Source organism: Thalia democratica, chromosome 8, assembly GCF_965202585.1.
Source record: "Thalia democratica chromosome 8, ktThaDemo2.hap1.1, whole genome shotgun sequence".
Lineage (NCBI taxonomy): Eukaryota > Metazoa > Chordata > Thaliacea > Salpida > Salpidae > Thalia > Thalia democratica.
The window spans coordinates 32364243-32387556 of NC_139172.1; the positions used below are offsets into that span (position 1 = coordinate 32364243).

General features: G+C 28.1%; 2 protein-coding genes across 3 annotated transcripts in view; both read left to right on the top strand.

The window, feature by feature from the left end:
* LOC145842442 (uncharacterized) overlaps positions 1-12479 on the top strand; it is a 53751-nt gene extending 41272 nt beyond the window's left edge. For both annotated transcript variants that reach the window (XM_082949890.1, XM_082949891.1), the window contains 13 exons: positions 1515-1643; positions 3120-3248; positions 3876-4016; positions 4243-4359; positions 4488-4616; positions 5732-5860; positions 6683-6823; positions 7729-7857; positions 8762-8890; positions 9458-9586; positions 9750-9881; positions 10103-10231; positions 10692-12479. In XM_082949890.1, the coding sequence (XP_082806016.1) occupies positions 1515-1643; positions 3120-3248; positions 3876-4016; positions 4243-4359; positions 4488-4616; positions 5732-5860; positions 6683-6823; positions 7729-7857; positions 8762-8890; positions 9458-9586; positions 9750-9881; positions 10103-10231; positions 10692-10852 (1724 nt within the window). In that variant the 3' untranslated portion in view covers positions 10853-12479. The remainder of the gene's footprint in view (positions 1-1514; positions 1644-3119; positions 3249-3875; positions 4017-4242; positions 4360-4487; positions 4617-5731; positions 5861-6682; positions 6824-7728; positions 7858-8761; positions 8891-9457; positions 9587-9749; positions 9882-10102; positions 10232-10691) is intronic.
* A 4872-nt stretch (positions 12480-17351) lies between these two features.
* The window catches only part of LOC145843148 (uncharacterized), a 35033-nt gene continuing 29070 nt past the window's right edge, over positions 17352-23314 (top strand). The window contains exons 1-2 of the mRNA XM_082950610.1: positions 17352-17372; positions 17422-17506. Of these exons, the coding sequence (XP_082806736.1) occupies positions 17352-17372; positions 17422-17506 (106 nt within the window). The remainder of the gene's footprint in view (positions 17373-17421; positions 17507-23314) is intronic.

The window sequence follows — 23314 nt, forward strand, 5'->3', positions numbered from 1 at the left end:
GAAAAAAAATGTTTACTGTTTGCAAAGGGCAACTAATTAAACACAACGTGAACTTTGCTTTAAAAAAAATTAGGTAGCTCGTGATGAAGATTTAAGACCGGTGACCTTTTTAGTTTTGGTCCGTCACCTTTTCATCTTCTTCTTATTTTGATCTCACACGTGTCAGTTTAATTCGTTTTGCGCAAATCATCCGATGCGCCTGCCAGCCAAACAGTGACTCATAATTGGGTAATTTGTGTAAACATGAATTATTTCCATGCTGATAGGTAGACTGATGCTCTTCAGCGGAACACACACACCGCTGACACTTACCTGGCTTCAAAGCAGCATAAAAATACTTCTTGGTTCCATTTTTTGATTTAACAGTGTAATTTTCACCTTTCGTTGCTCTCTGCGCTGAAATTCTTTCCAGGAAATCGAATTACGATCGCCCAGAATTTATAATTAGTTTTACTATTTTTTTGCGGTGGGCTTTTGACGGATTAGGAAAGAGATATGGCTGTTAATTTAAATTTCAGTTGTAACGTAAAGTTTTTACAAACTGCTTAGAAGCCTTTCTAATTAAAAAATCACTTTGATCTGTTTTTACATCGACTTCTAATATATCAATATCATTTATACTTTAGATTTTTTTTAAGGTGTAAACCATTTTTAATCTTACTTTTATTAACTGCCATTAAAATATTTACTTTGTAGTAATTTTAATTAAAGATCTTTTATCTAATCTATTTAAAATACTTTACCTGTTTATAAACACTTCTAAGCATTTCTTAAACCAATTATAGTATTTTAAATTTCCACATTATGTTTACATTTTCAAAGAGTTTGTCAAAAAAGAAATCTTAGTTACACTGTACTTTTACCTCATACATTTTTAAGGCAAATTGTTTTCAATGTTTAACATTTTTTCTAAAAAACTATACACAGTTTATTTTCACAATATTTTCTCTTAACATTCTACCAATACGGACTTCTACAAACTTCTAAAAGTGTATTCGTTCTGCGTTATCGAACAATTTTTAAAAACATGTCTATACAATGAAAAAGTCTATTCATTTTTCTGTTTAATCAGACCTTTGTTCCACCGTATACCCTCTTAAAACGAGAAAAACTTGTTTTACTTTGCTAACTGTTTGGTTGTTATTTTAAGTCAAAATATTTTATACTACAACTGATGTCAATATTCTACATATTTAAAAAAACTATTGAGACTTCGATTACAAAATTCTTAAAAAAATTTGCAAAAAGTACTTAAGGACTGGCCTCTAGAAATTTATTCCTTCAAAAAAAACTTTCAAAGTTTGATTTTTACTCGTTGTACACAGTGTACCAACAGGGAATTCCTTCGTTGTTACATCGTTACGTAATACTTTCAACTGTACAAGTTTCTAACACGAGTGTTTTGAGAACTAATATCGAACAGTAAATTAATTTATGTTTACAATATGATTTACAGCTAATGAAAAACAACTATTTTTAAGATTTTAAAAATATTTTAAAAATACCCCCCACAGTGTGCCAGGAGGGTTACTACGGCGCGAACTGCCAGCAGAGGTGCAACTGCAGGAACTCGATGGGGTGCGACCCGGCCACTGGGAGGTGCCAGTGCGAACCCGGGTGGATGGGACTCGCCTGCGAACAAGGTAATGTTTGGCATCATTTCTTTTAGTTTATTGGTATAGTCGTAAAGTTTTCCTAAAATTATTGCAATCGCTTGTCAAAGAAGTTTTAAACGGTTTGATATTGTTGTTTGTTTCGTCTGCGAACGATGTACCACTGTTTACAGTTATTGAAATACTATTGTCAAATTTAGCAAAGCTATAAATATTATATTACAACTCAGATTTTTTCTTGGGTAGTATAAATAACTTTGATAATGTAAATGAATAGGAGCTAAGTACTGTATTTTTTTAATGTGCTCATTTTTTGCGGATTTAGTATAATTTATATTTAAAAACTTTTTCTAAAAATGACAAAAAAACTTTTATCGAAGAAGGTTTAAACAATAACATTAATTACTTTTCTCGTATGACTTTTTAAAGTATGATTATAAAAAGTAGAAAAACAAGATCTTAACTCTGTAATTTATTGGATAGAGTGCTCTAATTTACCAAAGAACTTTATCAATAGACTTATTTATTTAGACTGAATTTTCAGGCGTGCCAATGTTTAAAATTTAAAATTATTATCTTAACACGCACATAATTTCAATGAATTACAATCAAAGTGTGGTAAGGTACTGAATAAAACACAAAAAATATTTCAAGCAAAAGGAAAAATGTTAAACATTTCCAATATAAAAGTTTAAACGATTAAACTATATTAGTGCAGCCATTTGCTATACACTGCCGCCTAGTGATTAAAAATTATAGGTAATCGTTTTAAAATGTTCTGAATTTTTAGCTAGTTTCCTTGCGAGTATCGCTTTTGTTTGAACAGCAATTTAAGTTTACGATAACACTTCAATTGAAACTTTACCATTAAGCCGCAATAAATAACTCGTAGCAAACAATGCTGCTTAAAATGCAACAAAAGAGCCAGCGATAAAGTTCGAACCGATAAAATTTTTCTCGCCGGCCATTAAATTTTGCACAGCATGTTTTTGTTCGACGGTCGCAATTTGCCAAATTAGCTTTGCTCAACGTTTGTTATCGGTCGCAAATCAGAAGAAAAACAAAAATAACTTTTAAATTTGTTTTTATCATTTCTAATATCGGCGCGGTCGCGATTTTGAGTCATCGTCTGATATCGAGACATCTAATCGCCGGAGAAAATCTCGATTTTCGAACTGCGGACAAGCGGCCGGTTGTTGCTTTTCCCCGTGTCAATGTCACAGTTGCCAAAAGTTTTGCGGATATTGCTCCGGCCGCAAAGAAACCAACTGCAACAACTTGCGCCTCAGTGAGAAAAAAATCATTGATATCGTGGCTATTTGTAAAAAAACATAAAATAAAGTCCTTAAAGTTTGTTATATTATTAACTTGTACGAGTTAGAAGTTTTTATTCAGCTTGAAAACAGAAAGTTGTTTAGTCTCGTATCATCTATTTGTAGTCCTTTTTTATGTTTTACTTAAAAAAATTGTGTCAAAAGCCACCGCCACATTGTACATATTTCACAGAATGCGAGGACGGTACTTACGGTGAGGGGTGCCAGGCGTCTTGCATGTGTCACAACAGGGGAATTTGTGACCCTTCCAACGGGAACTGCAAGTGCGCCCCCGGGTGGATTGGAACCGATTGCAGCATCCGTGAGTTTTTAAATGTTTGCTGTCATAAACACTGTAAAACAAAAACTGTTGTTTTTTTACTTATCAAGTTGGTATCAACTTAAGCAGTAGTAGTACAGCAACTGACGCCATTCAAAATATTTTAAATGTGTTTGTTGTATTCGATTGTAGCAAGTTAATGCTTTAAATGCTGTTTAATTAATATCCTACAAAACTTGTTTCTTTGACCCTTTTTATTTTTAATTATTTAATGTTACGTTATTTTTTTTTTTTGTTTTGTCACTTTTTACCGATTAATTAATCTAAAAAGCTCTTTTATTTACAAATAATAAATTGCGACGACCTTGAGTTCTGAGTCATGTAATTAATTTCATGCAACTAAAATTATACATAAACGTTTTTAGCTTTTTTGTAAAGCTTATAACTTTTTAATCTCATTCAGCTAATGCTATTCTTTTTCTAAGTTTAAAGTAACGTAAACTACTATTAATTATAATAATGTTCACTAAAAAGTTTCAATAATAAAAATAATTTTTACTTGATTCAACTAGTAGAATATAACTTACCTTTTTTTGTAAAACCTCTCAAAACATGTTTAAGTAAAATAAAAACCATGCAGTTTTATGATAAAATCAACAAAACTCACAGCGTGCAGCAAGGGATTCTACGGTAGGAACTGTGAGGAGAAATGCAACTGCAAGAACGCAGACGGATGCGATCACGTGAGCGGAAGGTGCAACTGCAATCCCGGATGGAGAGGAACGAGATGCAAGAAGACTTGTCTTGCCGGTCTGTTGACATATGCATATTTATTCATTACTTTAATCCACTTGTATACTTTTTTTTGGCTTGTCATTTCAAATCATTTAAACGTTTGATTTAAAAGCGAAACTAAACAAGCTATACTGACTACATTATTTTTCATGACAAGGAAAAAAAAAACTATATCAAAATGTAAGTAGCTGCATAATAAGATTAATTTGTTAAAAAACAAAAAGTTATGTAAACACCGCAGGGTTCTTCGGGGAACGTTGCGAGCAGGTGTGTTCGTGCAAACACGGAAAACCTTGTCACCACGTCACAGGAGAGTGTTCCTGTCCACCGGGTCTCACCGGGTCAGGATGCCATCTCGGTGGGTTTTGAGAAAATTGCTATTTTTTAAATGCCTTATCTAATTCAGACTAAAAATAGGTCTAATTTGTAATTAACCTTTGATTGAATTTTAGTAGTATCTTATCAAACGAGTTCTTTTTTATTCAGTTTGTCGAATGGGTCGTTGGGGAGATAATTGCGAGGGAACGTGCTCTTGCGGGGGCAACTCGCAGTGCGACCCACGTGACGGAGCCTGCAGCTGCTCTCCAGGTCACCATGGAAACCGCTGTCGCGAAGGTTTGTTGCTATGTTTCTTAAAAAGTATGTACTTAGAATTTAATATTAGTCCTTTTACTGTTAGCACTAATCATTAAGTCTTTCGAAACTTTATTTACAAATTTAACATTAAGGCTGTTCAACAATATAAGTACAGTATCAAAAAAACTTACGATAACTTGTGCCTTGCGTTTTTCAAGGCTAAAAAATATTTTGAAACTACTTAACTTTTAAATGCTAAATTGTTGTCGAGTTGCGTGGAAATTGCATTTAAGTGTCGCTTTTGGTTCTTTTGTAGCAAAACTTTACTTAATTGAATGAGATTTATCTTTAATTAAAACAAAAGTATTTGTTACTAAAACTAAAATAGTAACTTTCAATAACAAGTTATACCATTGCAAGCTGAAGAAAAATAAAATCAAAAAAGTTATAACTTGGAAATTTTGTTCTCCAAAAGATTAAATTTTATCTTTTGTTTGTGATTGTATTACAAACAATTCCTGAACAAAAACAAAACACTTTTATTTTAATAAAAAATGTTAAGTCACGAAAAAACAGATATTTTACATAATTTTGCTTGTAATCTTTACTACAAAAATTTTAATTACTATAAAACTATCTTTAAACAAGCACATCAATTTAAACTTTGTTTACACACACACACATTTATCAGCAGAATTATTTTAAGCTCAAACAAATATTTACTAAAACAGATTGAAATAAAAGTTATTTAAAAAATGCTAACAGTCTTTTTTTTAAAGCAAACATTTTTGTTTCAATGTTTACACTGGACATAACATTGATTTTGCTGAAACACAAAAGCAAATAACTTTGAATATATCCGTTCGTTTTGTAATACTAAACTTTTTGTCTGCTTAAAACAGTATTTTAGTGTAAAAAAAACATTATAGAATAATTTTTATAATATAAAAAAAAGCATAAACTTTATACTATTTATTATATGGAATCGGTAAAAATGTATTTATCTGATATCAAAACTAAACATGTTTTGGGAAAGTCTTGTTTCGTAGAAAGACAAAATTTCAAAAACTTCAAAATATAGCTACAGATAAAAAATACCTTATCATATAACTGATAATCTAACAACAAACTGATGTTTGTATACACAAAAACAGTGTGCGAGCAAGGTATGTACGGAAACGATTGCGGGGACACGTGCGAATGTGAGAATGAGGGCAAGTGTAAAGCGAAGACTGGATCGTGCGAGTGCCCACCCGGGTTCATCGGGACCACGTGCAATACCAGTCAGTTTGAATATATATATTATTCTTTTAATCTTTTTAAATTTAATTTATCTGAGATTTGAAATATTTATTACTTTGTCTATCTTATTAGTAGTAACTTCATACTTTTGTATAGTTGATACTTTAGCTTTGTGGTGTTAAGCATTTATCAATTTACACAAGTTAATTTTACATTTATCTTGTTTACGAGTTTTAAAATATGAAACTTAATTTTTAATTTTCGAGTGTGTAAAACACTTTTTTGTGAAATTAGTTTGTTAGCTTTTAAGTATTAAACTAAGAATGTCTGTAAAAACTTATGAATGTGTGTAATAATTTTTGTTTGTGTAAGAGTTGTACTCACTTCTGTAATCTTTTTAATTTTTTTTATATTGTTAAGCTCGGTTTATTTCAATTACTGACTGACAAAAACTGTCTTTCAATAAAATTAAGTGCTTTATAACTTACATTATCTGTTTTTTGACAATTCATCGAAGTTTGGAAACCTTAAAAGAGTTTTAAACAAATGAATTTTTAAGTTAACAAAACAATGTTTGCTGATCTTTCAATACACAAAAGTTTTAAGTCGGTAGCTAAAAATTAGCAATCAAAATTAAATAAAAAATAACTTTAGATAAAACCCTCATATTCTTTATCACCACCATTTCAAAAAGCTATTACGCACGAAACCATAGGCTTACTGCAATGATTGAGGCTAATCCTCTTTCAGAATCCGATTGCAATAAATTATTGAACGTGCTTCAACGGTCATACAGCAAACTAACTTATAGTCAATTTTCCACCACCTAATCACATTAACTTTATTGACAAATTTCCAAACAGCGTGCCCGGCCGGCTTCTACGGCAAGGACTGCTTCCTAGAGTGCGACTGCGGATCGGGGGGTGGTTGCGACGCCGTTACGGGCGAGTGCGCACAGAAAGTTGGCTGCCCAGTGGGGAAAACCGGACCCAACTGCCTGTCAGGTTGGTTGAGACAAATTTGTTTAAATATTTTTATTACTTTATTGCTATAGAAAGTGTGTAGCTTTTTTTGGTTGTTTCTCTAACAAAGGTCCTAAAAATGGGAGGAAATAACGCTATTTAGGTCGACACAAATTTGTTTTAATCTTGTTATTGATATTAATTTGTGAATGATATCGAAAATTCTTTAATATTTTGTTTTTCGTGGTTTTTTATCTATAAAAACGTTATGAAAAGAAACAAGTAGTTCTATTTAGTTTGTAACACTTTAGTAATCCGTTTAATATATAAAGTGGTGCATGTGTTGAAACAAAACCTTTCTTTTAACTTATCGTCATCGTAATCTGTTTATCAGAATACAAATAAATACAAAAACGGCTTTTAGGAGGACTAATGACGTTTTTAGAAAATTAATTCTAAAATTTGGGAAGTTTTAACGTTTTAAAATGTTAATTTGTTTTTAAAGTGTTTCGGCAGTTCTAAAAAGGGAAATATTACAACGACAATTTTAGTATCATTTAGTTCACACAATTGTAAAACAAAACCTTGTCTATAATTTTTTTAATAATAAAGGTTTTAAAAACAATTAGAATCCATTAATTTACTTTTGATTTATTGTTTTTAACTTCCTATTAAAATATTTGCGGTCAAACTAAACGTGACTAAGAAAAGCTATTTTTACTAGTTTTTGATCAATTGTTTTTGTTTTAACTCAAAAACAAGTAAAACACGTAAACTAAACTTTATGCAACGTATTTAGATAGATTTTTAATCAAATAAATCATTTTTATACGTAATAATATAAAGTAGCATAGATATCTATATACTGCAAGCATCAATTTAGTTATAAAATCTCACTTACAAATATGAAAACAAAACAAATTTATAACAACTAATATTTCACTCAGACTGCGAGCAAGGGTCGTGGGGTGAAAATTGTGAAAATGAGTGTGCATGTGAAAACAACGGGCTTTGCGACCCAAAAACTGGAAACTGTACCTGCGGGCTCGGGTGGACCGGACCACTTTGTGAACGAGGTTTGAAAAGATTAGATTTTTATAACTATTCTACTAAACTTTTATTTAACTTTAGCTTTCAAACCTATTGAAAGTTTTTATAGAAACACTTTTAAATTAAGTTTTGGTTTAAATTTTGTTTGAAAATAATTTGTAAAAAAATGGTTAAAATTTTATTAAAACACCAATATTATTTTTGAGACAAAACGCTAAATGCTACAAAAACTAGAAATAAACTAAAGTCAAGTTATTGTTTGAATTACATTTACGAATCTCAAAATAAAGCATCATTCTTAACTATTTTGTTTTATTATTAAATCGTTTTTGTAAGTAAACTTTTGTGCTAGCCTGGTAAGAAATAATAAGTAAAGGTCAGTATTGCAATTATATATACTTACAAAAATTTGTTTTGTAAGTGTCTTCTAATTTCTTTTTATTAACAAAAAATATATCAAGTTTCAAGTTGAAATTGCTGAGTATTTTTGTAAACAGATACTTTTAATTTTTGTAACACAATACGATCACTGACATTTAGCATGGCTTTAAGTGCTTAAACTTATAAGCTTTTTAATAAAAGTAAACAAATAAGCTTCAGTATCATACTGCAAAATGGTAACTTATTTAAATTCAAAATCATATTACATTCCGTAAATATCTTGAGTGTAAATGCTGTGAAATATTTTGCATAACACAACCTATTATTTTGATATAAAAGTATTTATCCTGTATATTTTGTGAAAAGAAAGAAATATTTGCTTACTACTTGTTTTGTATCTGAATATTTGTTGTAATACGCTTTATACTTTTTAATACCGAACGTTATTAAATAATAAACTTAAAAAAGCAGTAATTTATTACTTTTTTGCGTAGTACTTGTTTCACATCTTCAATTCTAATTATTAAACTTCATTAAAAAAAATTTCAGAATGCACTGACGGTACATGGGGACCGAACTGCCAACTCGAGTGTTCATGCAACCAGAACGAAGTTTGTGACCGGATAAACGGGTGGTGCAAGTGCAAACCCGGATACTACGGTGCTCTCTGCGAGAACAGTCAGTTGTTTGTTAAATTGCTATTAAAATATATGTGTAAAGTTTTATCGACATATCATGTAAAAAAGTAGTCAAAATAGTTCAATTTTGAGTATTGTTTTGTAACACAACATTTTTGTTTTATGTTATAATATTTAAAATTCGTAGACACTTTATGTCTGAAAACTGTAAAACACATGTATTTTATAGGTACGTTAGCTATGTTTATACCATTTGTTTTAAAAAGTGAAAATTTGTAAAATGTTCTACTTTTTTGCTCGGATTTTATAACTTGTTTGAAAGTTTAAAATATTTTTGAAATTTTATGCAGTTTAAATATATAGCAGACAGCGTACAAATTATTCAAAAACTACACTTTTTAAACTCAACTTTTTATAATGGTATAAGGCTTACAGTATTAATTTTATTAATGGAGCAAAAACAAGCAAGTTACTAAGATTTTTTTTACAGTATCTTTTAAAGGTAAATTAAGTGGTTGTAGTATCACGGAAAATTATTAAAAAAATAAGAAATGATACGAATTAAGATATAATAGTAAAATTCTAACTCTATTCTTTTCCCCCACAGCTTGCCCGAAAGGGTTCTTCGGAGCTGCTTGCGCAAAGAGGTGCGATTGCCGGAACTCGCTGGACTGCGACCACGTGACCGGACGGTGCAAGTGCGCCCCTGGGTGGCACGGGCAGCAGTGCGAAATCGGTGGGTTTCATAAATGTTTTACAAAAATATTTACTGTCTAGTGCTGAAGTAGCTTTAAAAAAATTACATGCTCACTTCTTGTCAGTATTTTTTCGTTTTAAACATGATGGTTCACAATAACGTCAACAAAATAATTACGAACATTGAATAAATTATTTTTCAGGCTGCTCCCTTGGCACATACGGACCGAATTGCCTGAGCAAGTGCAGCTGCGGTGAGGACAATGTGAAATGCGACCAGATAACCGGAAAATGTCTCTGCCCCTCAGGAAGGACCGGTCCGCATTGCGAGAACGGTTGATTATTTGTTTAATATAGCTACAATTTTCTCGTTTTAAGTTTTTATTTTAATTGCGTTTTATTTAATTAACTAAATTAATTTATTGTTTTTACTGAGCTTTTATAAAACATCAGATAAATCAACGATTTCTATTTATCTCTGCATTTTTGCTTTGTGAGCAATAAAAAACCCTATATTGTAGCCTGAGGACACTTTAGAACACAATATTTTTAACAGTGTGCACAACGGGAAAATACGGTCCGAACTGCCAGTTCGAGTGTGAATGCGAGAACGGGGGAAGGTGCAATCCCGTGGACGGAAGCTGCACTTGCGGCGACGGTTGGATCGGATCCACTTGCGAAACCGGTTTGTTTATATATATATATAGTATTGTGTTATGATCGATTTGCACCATTGTTTAGCAAAGTACTGTTTATTTCCAACCGTACTAGCTGAAGATTAAAGCATTAGCTTACTTCTACTTCTGTTTTTTTTTTGAAAACCTACACTTCTTAATAAGTTACCTAAAAGCCTTTCAACTGGGCTCTGTGTTTAAGTGTTTAAGTTTATTTAACCACATCATTTCTAAATATATGTACAACTTTCATTTAGAATTAATATTTGAAACTTTAAAAACTACTAAAGTTTTTTTCTTCATACACTACGCGGAGCTCAACACAAACAACTTACTTGATTATAATTGTGCATAATAAAAGACTATTTTTTCAGTATTTTAAGGTTTATACATGTACTACAATCTAATTAAACTTTTACCAAAATGTTTACTGGGAAAATTTATTTTCAACATCAACAAACAAAATTACAGCGGGTCTCCTGGCTCAACTGCGAACGAGCTACAGCAACCCGGCGCTCAAGATCCGACCTCGAAATCAGAAGAAGGGCTGGGCGGGAGGCAGCAAGGACAAGGGCAAGACCGAGAAGAGGTCGACGAAGAAGCACCACAAGAGCCGCCACCGAAGCAACTAGATCGTGACGTCATGATGCGATGACGTCGTCACTCGATCGTTGCGACGTCACATAGACAATTTAGAAGCTGGACATTGACGCGCGCCCTCTCTTTTTTGAGGGAGGCCGCGGAACGAACAATTGTAAATAAAAAAAGTGTTTTTGTTATTGATTATTTCGTAGTTTTTTGGACAACTTTTAAAAAACGAAATTTTAATATTCTATGATTTTAAAAATGACTTTTTATAATGTTACTCAATATTGAAAGAATCTTTCGTAGTTTTAAAAATGTTTTACTTAAAGCTGCAACATAGTATAAAATTTTAATTTAAGTTGTCACCGTTTATAGATAAAACTACTCGCCAATTTTTTATACAAGTAGTTAGTTTTTTTTTCAGCGTTTTGCTGAGATTTGTTTATATCAAAACCCTATTCTTGCCCTTGGTTAATTTATTCACAGAGGTTTACTTAAACATTAATTTGTGATAAAATATTTTTGCACTAGAATAATAAAAAACTGAGAAAAATATTTACGCAACAAATTTACACAAAGTTAAAATTATAATCCCTGTATTAAATTTAATTTTTTTTTAGTAGCTTTTATAATTTTTTACATAGTGTAAAGCTTTTCGTGCCTTTAATATTTTTTCATTTACAACATTCAGCCATTAATGTTTTTTTTTGTTTTTTTTTTTATATACAAGACTCTCTTTAGTTAAAAAACATTAAGCTAACAGTAAAAAACAACAGAATTTTTTAGCTATAAAACTAAGTGTAAAAATATTATTTTTTTTTATTATTGTTGTCTTTTCATTTTGTATAAAACCATCACGTTTATATTAGTATTGACGCGTTTCAAACTATCGGCTGGGGTTGAAATGACGTTTGTGACGCAGCTAGATCAAAAAACACAAATCTACAAATTTTTTTTAAGTTTTTCAATTCAAAGTTCAATTTTAGTATGAATTGTATAATACAAGCATTTGTTGAACGAAATGTAAACCTAAACTATGTTTAGAGCGATTAAGATAATTAAGTATATATATATATGTCATATAACTTTTGCAGCTTCGTGTTTTTCGGTCTAGCTACGTCCGCTTGTTTGTACATATTTTAACAAGACAGCATGCACTGCCCAACTAAGGTTGCCTGTTGTTTCTTTTCGTTTTTTATAAATGCTACCTAAGATTAGACCTCTTCGATCAAAATATTGTGTTAGAGCTCAGTTTTGTTTTTACTAGAACGCCGAATACAGCAGGGACTTTTTTGTGACAGCTAATAAGCAAACGCTTCATGATAGTTTTTTCTTAAGTGTTAAACAAAATTAACACAAAAGAAATCAAATAGTCAAGACATTTGCTTATTATCAATTGCAAAACTACAGACATGCTTTCAAAAATTTAAACTTCGTTAGGAATTTTTTAATTAAATTTTTGCTCCGAATCAATTGAGACAAGTTTTATTTACTGATGATAGTAGTTCAATGAAGAGGTTTTTATTTTTCCTCGTTTGTTTTATTTTTACTTTTGTTTTTGTATCAGTTTTCAAATGACACGAGCAACTTGCTTGTTCAACTTTTTTTTGTTTTTTCATTTTTGTTTCTAACTGGAAGTTTCATGTTGATTTTTCTTTCTGTTATTTACCAATAAACCAAAAACTTTTAGACAATTCGTTTTTTTAGTTTTTTTATTTGAAGTAAATATATAGTTACACTATCATCGGCTAAGACTTTGTAGAAACTGTTTATTAAATAAAATTAAGTATGGTTAAAGCTCTTAAACAAGTTAAAATAATTTAAAATGGTATTTATTATGCCAAACATAAGTCTTACTAAACTTTTAATGTATTTTGAACAGCCATTTGAGTTTGAAGCATATTATTAATTATGTAAACACTACTAAGGTTTTTAAGCAATATTTTCGTATTAGAATCATCATGCTCAAAATCATTAGTTCGAAATTTTTCAAGATTCAAAACTATTAAGTATCATTATGCATTGATCATACAATACAAAGTATTACTACGTGCATCTTAAACAACCAGTTAAGTTTGTTGCGAATTGTGTATTGAAGCTCACCGTGTTGATCTCGGGTAATTGATCATCAAACAGAAAAAGTTGCATAACTTGAATAGCATTGGCGGCTGCGCATTGCTGTTTAAAGCACAAGGTTACAGTTTCGGTAGTCAACTGCTATGAAGTGCAAACTTTTGTATACACAAGATGAATTTTCTAACAGCATATCACTTTTAAAAGTAGATATGATGAATAAGTTGGGATAAAAAGTTGTGAACTTAGCCTAGTTGTATGGTATTTCGATATAGTTATTGTATGGTATTATAAACGGTGTTTTAAATTTGTAAAGTCTGTATATTTAAAAGTTTTAATTTTTTTATGGTAGGGCTTAGGTTATAACTGAACTTGAAAAAAACATCAAACAATACTTTATTTATTTAAACGTCTTTAATCTTAGTATAATTATGTTTTTAGTTAACATTTTACATTTAAACAAAAAAAAAGTTGTTTGTTTCAAAACTTCCTTAAACTTACTAATGGTTTTCAAATTAAACGAAAAAATAACGTCTACTCATTTTTTAATAAACTGCAAACTAGTTGTAGTAATATGAAAAGTAAAATAATTTAATTTTTAGCTTATAACAGATCAGAATATATGGTACTTATTTTAAAACTATGTATACTCAAAAAGTTTTAGCTTTAAGACAGTTGATGGATAAATATTTCAAGTAAAAATGAAAGAGAAAATAAATAACACATAAACAAACACTTTAAGATATTTTAACTTAAAAATAATCTTAAATTGAAGTTAGTGTCTACTAAGGTTTAATGTAGGAATTATACTAGATGTTTTTTATCAGAAACTTTTTACTGTTAAGATGCTTTTTAGAGTGCCTAAAAAAAACTATTTTCAAGGTTCGATGATAACTACCAAGTCTTTATTACTCAGATTAAAAATATTTTTTAAAGTTTATGTACATGATTTATGAGCAAGTGACGTGCAAACTTAGTGTCGGCTCTTTGTGTGTAATTATGTCAATATAGCCTGAAATGTGAATCAGTTTTAAAGTATTTATGATGCAAAACGCTTGAAAAGTACTATTTAATGAATCAAACTACTGTAAATTTTTGCTTGGGAGTCAATGACTGCATTTAACCTAAAACGCTTGTATTTTTAAAGCTGTGCCAATAACTCATTCAAGTAATAGAGCTTTTTTTAATTAAAACCAAAGGTACTTCTACTTTCAAACTACAAAATTACAAATTTTTAAGCAAACATCGTTTATAAACTACTTATACATAATTTTTATTAAATTAAAAGTATTTAGTAATTAAATTTAAAAGTATGCTGAAAAAACTTTACAGCTTAATAAGTATTTTAAAATGTAATTTAAATTTTTTAATTAATATTATTTAAGTAAGTTTGTCATAGTATTTTTATTTATAAATGGAATCGTTTACAAAAAAACACAAAATACTTTAAACAAGAAAACACCAATTGTTTTCGGTTTTACCTTATTTGGGAAACGCTTCTGTCCTGGACAAGATTTTAAAATATATCCAAGAAATGTGCGACTTAATAGACAGAGTAAGTGAACAAAAAATTAAATACTGCTTTTTTTCGTTTAATAAACTAATAACAATTCTAGTTTTAATTTGTTTAATTTAGTATAATATAGGTTTATTGAAAAAAAAAAAACAAAAAGTTGCTCAAAATTATTTGATTCAAGGATCTGGATATGCAAAAAGACCTTTTGTTCATCGAGTTGCATACCCAACTTAATCAAAATTATAATGAGCTACAAATGAAATAAAAACCAAAAAAGAACTTTACAGTCGTAAAGCTTCTTTTAATTTATATATTTTGTGAATAAAAACTTTCAAATTTTAAAGTGAATAGGTTTAGATTTTGAATAATGTCTATTTAATTCTGCATATTACTTAATGTAAACCATCGGTATTGTACTGAGTTAGTTTTTTTTTCTTAAGTAAAATTTGTTTTTTAGTCAATATTCCATTATAAGTGTTTATAATAACTAAACTTGTTACTTAAGCTTAATGTTATGTAAAATAACAAATATTTATTTTAGTTGAATAAACATGCCATATTTGTTATTTTCTTTGTTTACCTTTAGGTATCAAATTGAGATATACTGCATTTTTATAAACTTAAATTACAACGTTTTTTTACAGTATGTTAATTTAACCTTAGTTTGTGAGAACAATTTTCTGATTTTTAAATTTAAATGATTATATTAACAGCAAGGATGGTTTGTTTATTAACTAATTAAGCATTATTAAGCATTCGTGTTATTGTCGGAAATTCAAATCTACAATTTAAAGATTTACTTATTTTTTGTTTATTTTTGTTAAACAAAAAACAATATCACAAAAAAGTTATAAAAGGTAATGTGGTAGTATTTTAAACGATTAACATTTTTATGTTCTTTCTTTTATTTTTAGCTTAAAAAAGTGTTGCCTTTTTAGAACTAATGCATTTAATTTGCTTTTCTACGATTTTCTATGTTTTTCTATGTTTTCGATTTTTGATTTTGTTTGTAAAACTATGTTTAAAAACTTATCTTTAACTTATCTTTAAAATGTGAAAAAAAAACAGTATACAAAGTTATACTAAAGTTTATTTTTTAACTATTTTAAATGGATATTAAAAAAATTACTTTTCAAAAATCGGTTGCTTAGTTTGTTGAATGACTAATTTATATATTTAATTTAAATATAAACTTTCCATTAATATACAAAGCTTGAAAAAAAACATAAAACTTTAACTAGTTTCAACTAATCTTGCAAAAGTTTGTTTCAAAAATTTCCATTTTTACTTTTGATTCTACATATTTTAGTTTAAAACATTGCAGGGCTTTTTTTAAGTTTACTTTAAAGCCACCATTCTAACGTTTGTTTGCAATTCGTTGTGTTTTGCTAAATACTTTTAGGTTTAGCAATTGAAACTACATATATAAAGTAGTGCAGAAAACAATTAATAAATTCTACTTACAAATTGTTTGTTAAGTTTTCGTTCTTTAAACTAAGTTTTAGTACAGTCAGATTGTAAATAACATTTATTATGTTTTAAAACAGGGTTTCCTAAAGTATGTTATATCGCCCCCTTAAGGGCAAATTCATATTTATTTAGGGGTCATAGTCTACAAAGGGGCAGGGTTACTTGTAAAGGGGTTGTAGAGTCACTTAGAACTTACACTAGATATTATAGGTGAACTTCAAAGTTATACTAGATATACTTGACTTTATTATTTCTTATGTGATAATATAAGGTCTTAAGCGTATTTAAGGGTAGTTTTGTAAGGTTAACTAAGTCAAAGTTTCCCAAACTGAGCAAAGTGGCCTCCTTGGGGTCTATTAGAGAAAGTTATGGGGTCATGAGGTCATTACTTGAAACTAACACTAGATATTCTGGAGTTGATAATGAACAGAAAAAAAAGGTCTTACAAATGTTTAATGGTTGAACTGGTACTAGATATATTCCAAAGAACTAAGAAAACTTAGGGGGCCACAAGCCGTAAAAGTGGGAGCCACAAGGACATAATTTCAAACTTACACTAAAAACTCTGAAATTGATGTTCGAGATTTAAAAAAAAGTTTTAAGCGGTTTTAATGGTAGTTTTTTAAAATATATAGTTTTAGGGGGCCATAGCATTTTTTATTTCTTTTAAAGGGGCCTTTTGATAAAAATTTTTGAAGACCATGCTCTACATAAAGAAAATAATACTTTTACTTAGAAATAGATAAGTTAAGCTTAAACCTTGAGACAAAATTTGTTTTTAATTTTTTTTCTTTAAATTTAGTAAACTAACTTTAAACTAATCTGTTAACATTAGAAGGCTATTTTACAGTAGAATTTTTATCTTACTATGATTGTGACAAGGTTTTTTTATAAAAGTTGTGTTAACCAAGCTTTGTAGTTTAAAATAAAATTTGATAAAACATCCTAGTTGTAATCTATAAAAGTTGCATTAGTTTAAAATGTATCTTATCAATTCATTGAAAAATTTTGCAACTGACACAAAAAAACTTGACTTATACAAGGGTTCCTACTGTTTGAGGCAACTTTAAAAAAAACTGTTATTAAGGCATTTTAATTGCATAATGCATTTCATTAACAGTAGAATTAAAAATAAATTGATCATTAAATCTAAGATTTAATTTTCAAAATTAGAACAAAATAGGCTCCTTACTTTATCTTGCCAAGATCAGGAAGAAAGTTGGTAATTTTAGTTGAGTCAGATGTGTTTGTTTTAGTTGTTATGCTGCCAGGACTGCTTTGTGCAGCTAAAGTGTTCGAACCTACGGAAACTGATTTATTGGAATCGTAAAACTGTTCATCGCTTTCATTGGAATATGAAACTGACAAGATAAAAAGTACTATGGATGATGGTTAGAAATATAAGCTAAAGTTAATGTTTATATGTGTAATATTATAGTTTGCATGGTAACAATGTATAATTAGATATAGGTAAAAATATGATAAAAATGGAAAGTGCATTTGAAAGGGTATATTACGTACATAGATATTTTAGGTGAAAAAAACAATTTCGCTCAGTATGAGACAAGGCTAAATATAAAGGACTGGTGGGTGGGGGATAGGGATGGTATGGTTTCAGCGTCACCAAGCGGTGAAAAAACCAGTAAATTTTTTTAATTTTTTTGATTTCTCAAAAAAAAATGGTGCAATCTCAGAACAAGTCTGTGACTCAGTGGCGCCACCTAGCGGTTAAAACTTTATAATTATAAATTTTAATACGATTTTATACCTACCAAGACCAAATATATTTTTTCTTTTATATAGAGCTTTTAAACCTCAAATTTTTGTGTACTTCTTTGAAATAAACGGTTTTAAACATGCTTAACTTAGTATACTGCAACAAATAAATTTGAAGTCTCAACCATTATTTCTTTACGTGAAGTTTTGTTTTAAAATTTAAATACAAAACAAGTTGAACATAAAACGTAACCAAACTGCAGAACAATTATACTTATTTTCTTTTAGTTAGAGCTTTTAAACCTCAAATTTTCGTATACTTTTCTAAAATAGACGGTTCTAAACATGCTTAACTGAATATACTAAAACAAATAAAAGTAAATTCTCAACCATTATTTCTTTACGTGAAGTTTTGTTTTAAAATTTAAATACAAAATAAGTTGAACATAAAACGTAACCAAACTGCAGAAGAATTATACTTATTTTCTTTTAGTTAGAGCTTTAAAAACCTCGACTTTTAGTAGGTTTGTTTTAATTGAAGTTTAAAGTGAATGGTTTTTATTACTAAAAATACAGTAAAAGTAGAATACATTTTTTATTTAATAAACTGATATCTGAAAGTGTAAGATGAATAAGTTTTAGAGCACGTAACTTTACATGATTTATAAGTAAACTGTAGTATATTTTTTGTAAAAAAGCATGTTTGATAGTTCTATGAACTTGTCGACTGACTACAATTTAACTTAATTAATGTTTAGCCTACAAATCATTTGTTTAAAATAATTATTTAATAACCGGTCGAAAATGTGTCATTTAATTGTACACTAGTAAAGGATATCTATTTTCTCTTTTCGAGTTTTACTTATTTTCACTGATACAAGCAACCTGAAAAGTAATTATATTTTTATAACTTTCATTGCTATACTAGTTAGTTCATGATATTTTGTACTTTGTTGTAGTTATCAAAAACATTTTAAAACTAATATTAAGACTCGAACGCATCAAACCGTAGCCTTACAAGGAATACGCTTTCCTTCTGCATATAATATATTTCATGTTGTTTTTACATGCTTAAATGAAGTCATAAATATATAATATTTTCAAACTTAAGAAGAGCTTATCAGTAAACTAATCAGTAGTGGCTTGCTGATTAATGAATAAACACTATAAAAAGTTATATTTTTAAGTAAATTAGACTTAAAAACAAGTTTTTTTTTCGAGTATGAGCAAACTAAAAGAATGTTTTAAGGTTAAAAAAAAATATTTTAAACTCAACTAAAATAGTTTTAAACAATTACAGTCCCTTTAGTTTCATAATAGAAAAAATACTTCAAGTATTAATATGATCAATGCTGTTGATTCATATAAAACTGAAAGTGATCGACAAATTTAGTTTTTATATATACCCGGATTCCATACTACTGTGTCTATAACTCTTTTCAAAGTATTTTTTCTTAGTCTATGATGAAAAGAAATCACAACTAAAAAGTACAAAACTTGTGTGTTTAGTTTATATTTGGAGTTTTATGATAACCTCTAATACTTCATGTTTGTACTTCAAATACCTAAACAAGTTTTACTTACTATTTTACCTTCGAATAACATAAATTTTACTAATAATGACATAAATAAACCAAATTATATATGCAAAAGAAAAGCAACATACAAGTTCGGCGATAGCACAGTGGTTAAAGGGCCGAAATGTAAGCCAGACGGTCCGTGTTCGAAACCGCGTAGTATCCATTTTCTTCATTTTGAGTTTTTTAATCTAGATTAAAGTTCCTATAAACTAGTGGTTAGAACTGAGAGCAGGTGATTTTATTGTCGAGAGTTCGAACCCGTTGTGTACTTCATTTTCGTAAATATGTTCGCACATCAAAAGCTATATAGTGTGTAAGCCAGAATAGATTGTACAGAAATATCTTCAAAACAGTACTTTTTTTTTTGATACTAAAACAAATGCAAAAAGTTATTTTTTAAGTTGTTGATAACTTTAGTAATTATAGATATTAGTACAGCATAACTAGAGCTATTAAAATAAACTCTGTACAATATAGTAACTCTATTGTAATCGTAAAGTTAAAGATTTTTAAACTTAGTGAATAAAACAATGGACTATTTATTAAAAACGTCACATACTTTAATTTAAAAGCTATTAATTGTCAATTAATTTATTTTCAGATCTTAACTTGGATACATATAATAAGCTAACTGATACTGATTATTAAGAAACTTTTATAGTTTTTGCTTATATTTTGTTCAAATCTACTTGCTATTATAAACAACTACAGAAGTATTACGAATTTTAGTTCGTAAAATTAACAAATATTCAAGCGAATTTCCTTTGTAACATTGTTTAGATTTTTTGTGATGCTTTATTGTTGAACGAGAAATATTTTGTTCAACTGGAACTTTTTATTTATAATGATTAGCTTATTTTAAACTTATCTATTTAAGTATTATAATGACGGTTTTAGCTGACTAAAACTTTACCCTGAGCTCAACTACAATTTTAAATTTACTTTAAATGACAACTCTTTAACATTTGTATTAATTTCTAAAACAAACGTCTTAATATGTAAGCTTAATTTTAATGATACTTTAGTTTATTAGGTTTTACTTTATTATTAGTTTGTAATTTTCAGTAAAAACAAAATATTTATTTTGGTACACAAGTTAACAAGGTTTGAAACAAACTAGCCATTGCATAAAATTTAAAAATAAAGTCTCTTATTTAGAATGACCTAATTGACTATTAGATCTCAAACATCTTGCATTTTTTAAAGCGTAAGTAATCTTTTTTAAAAATTATATATTAATCATTACAAATTTTATCTGAAACCAAAACAAAACAAGGTTTTAAAATTGAATTGAATTAAAAATTTATATAAGAAGTCAAGAAAGTTTGGTTAGAAATCAAACAAGCCAAAAAACTTACTATTTAAGAAAATCAATAAAAAGACAGAGTTGCTAAGTAAAAAAAGTTATAAAAATTTAAAAGTGTATCAATAAAAGTTCTTTTCTCTCCATGTATATTGATAGTCTTTACTTTCAAAGTAGAAAAAGTAATTAATTTACTTTACATTATATGAACTTATAAATAAAGATAGACTAAAAAACTACATTTTATTTACTATTGTATGTTGTACTTTTGTAATGAATTTAAAATCATTTAAAAAGTTAGTACTTGCTTTTTTGAATTCATACGTCACAATCAACCTTTTCAAAACTAAAGTAGTAATAGCTTTGTAAGATTTATGTTTATTGGAACTTCAACTATAATGGGTCTACATTTTTATTTTTGTATAAGGAACTAATAAATAAGACAAAGTATTAGAATTTTATAAACAATACTTCGTAATTATGCACTGTATAAATACTGTAATTCAAGTAGTTGTGTAACAAAGTAAAACTATTATTAGATCTTAAGTTATACTTGACTTTGTTCATAGTTGAATAATATTACATATTGCATACTAGTTCAAAACTTTTGTATATACCAAACTGTATGAAAAGAAATGAAGCATAAATATACAATTAAAAATTAATGACAGAACAATCAGAAGCTTTTAACTGTAGAAGAATAAGCTAGACTGCACAAACATAATAAAATAATAACCATACTACTAGATATTCAAGTACATCTTTTGTTTGTTTATTTTGACTTAAACAAACAAGTAATAGAAACAGAAAAATTATTAGAAGTTTTCTATATAAGTAACACTTTATATAACTTATCACATAAATAAGTTGTTATACTTTTATTGTTATACACTTATACATTAGCTTATACTTAATATTTGTTTTTTAATTTTTTTTTAGTATCAGCATCTATTTTAAAAAAGAGTCCAAAGTTTTTATATATTTTAAATGCTTTAAACTTCTTTTGTGATTATAGTTCAAAAACCATAATAGTTGAAATATAATTAAACATTTACTGTAGAAGTAAAGAAGTTTTATAAGTTTTTAAATAGATTAAACATTATGATTTAAGTGATAAACTTTTGTTGTTTTAGTAGTCTGTTTGTATATACAAATAAAATTAAATAATTTGATGTACATAAGTAAAAAGTATACATAAAAAAAAAAAATTTTTTGAGTCTATTATAAAGAAAAATCAGCAAAAAATGTTTTAAATAAATTTTTAAATGCATAGTAAAATTTCAGTCATTTTAAATAAAATATACTTCTACTTATATCTTGAAACAAGATATACTAATTTCCAGTATTAATTTTAATGCCCAAAGAGCTGGTATTAAAGTTGTTCAGTAAATTTCAAAAATTCAGTAAACAACTAAATAATTTGAAAAAAATACTTGAATATAAAAATGAGTTGATAGCTTAGTAAGCTTAATTTATTACTCAAGTTATCACTAATCCTTAATTTTGATTATTTTAGGAACTTTAAGAGGTTATAAAATAATTAGACTTTAAATTATTTGAGGGGTATAATCAGTTTTATAAAGTTCTGCTGAGGATAAAATAAATTCTTAGTATAGTTTTTATTTGTTTGTGCTGATTAAGTTTTTAAATTAATGCTTAGGCTCTAGGATGAGACAGATATTAAAAAATTAGTCTTTTTACTTGTGGCCTTCAACAAAACACATAATAAACCCAATAACTTTGGTTAACTGAACAATAAAACTCATTTTAACTATTAAATGTGTCAAAAAGAAACTAGTTGAACAAACTTCTTAGATAATTATGAATAGAAAAAGTTGTATTAAGCTGATAATCCCTCAACCATGGCATTATATAAAGAATATTTAGTTAAAATTTCAATAATTCTACATGTTAAAAGTGAAAATTAAGTCAATTTATTTTCAACATTGTAATTTTTTGTTTGTTATTTTGTTAAAAGAGTTCACAGATAAGATTGACTTGTTATGTGTCACATTTGTATAAATTGTAGTTTGCATTCTAACATGACTTTTGTACACTTATGTTGTACACTTATGTTGTAAGGTTATAATTGGTTTAAAACAGATAAAGTTATAATCTAAAAACTAATAATGTAGTTAAGATAGTTAGATTTATTGTGTGCAATGAAATTTACTTGGTTAGTCTACAAATGTTAGTTATTTATTATAAGCTAAAATTTTTCTGAATTTTACTAAATTTAGCTTGCAAACAATAGAAGGGAAACCACCTAAAATTAAGAACTTTTACAATCAAGGACTAAATCTTTTTGAATAAAACAGAACTTAACAAAAAATAACTAAATAAAAGTGTAAATGTTTGTTGTTGAACATCCGACTTGTACAAAACTAATCAAATATATTATTATTTATTAAACACCTACAAAATAATGAAAGACTTAGCTGGAGTAAAAAATAACGCAATACGTTTTAAAAAGTTAACTTATTTTAAAACGATTTACATTTGATTAATTGCGTTACATGGATTTAAACATAGTTAATATAAAGTAATAAGACTTAAATTATCATTTTTATAACTGATTTATTATTTTGGTCCCGATTCGTAACTAAGTTAGCTTTTTTTTTTTAAATAGCACCGTTTAAGGTTCAGCTTCTTTAAATCTAGCTGTACTAAACTTCTTCCACTTACTTTATATAATTTATTAATACTAGACATGCAATTACTTAGTTATAAGAAACAAGAGAATTCACATATCTTGGTAAAGAAAAAACACAAACTATGGCAATTATTTTTAAAACTTAAACAAAACTTTTCATACATATTAAAAACATAAAAAAGTTACGAGGAAAAAACT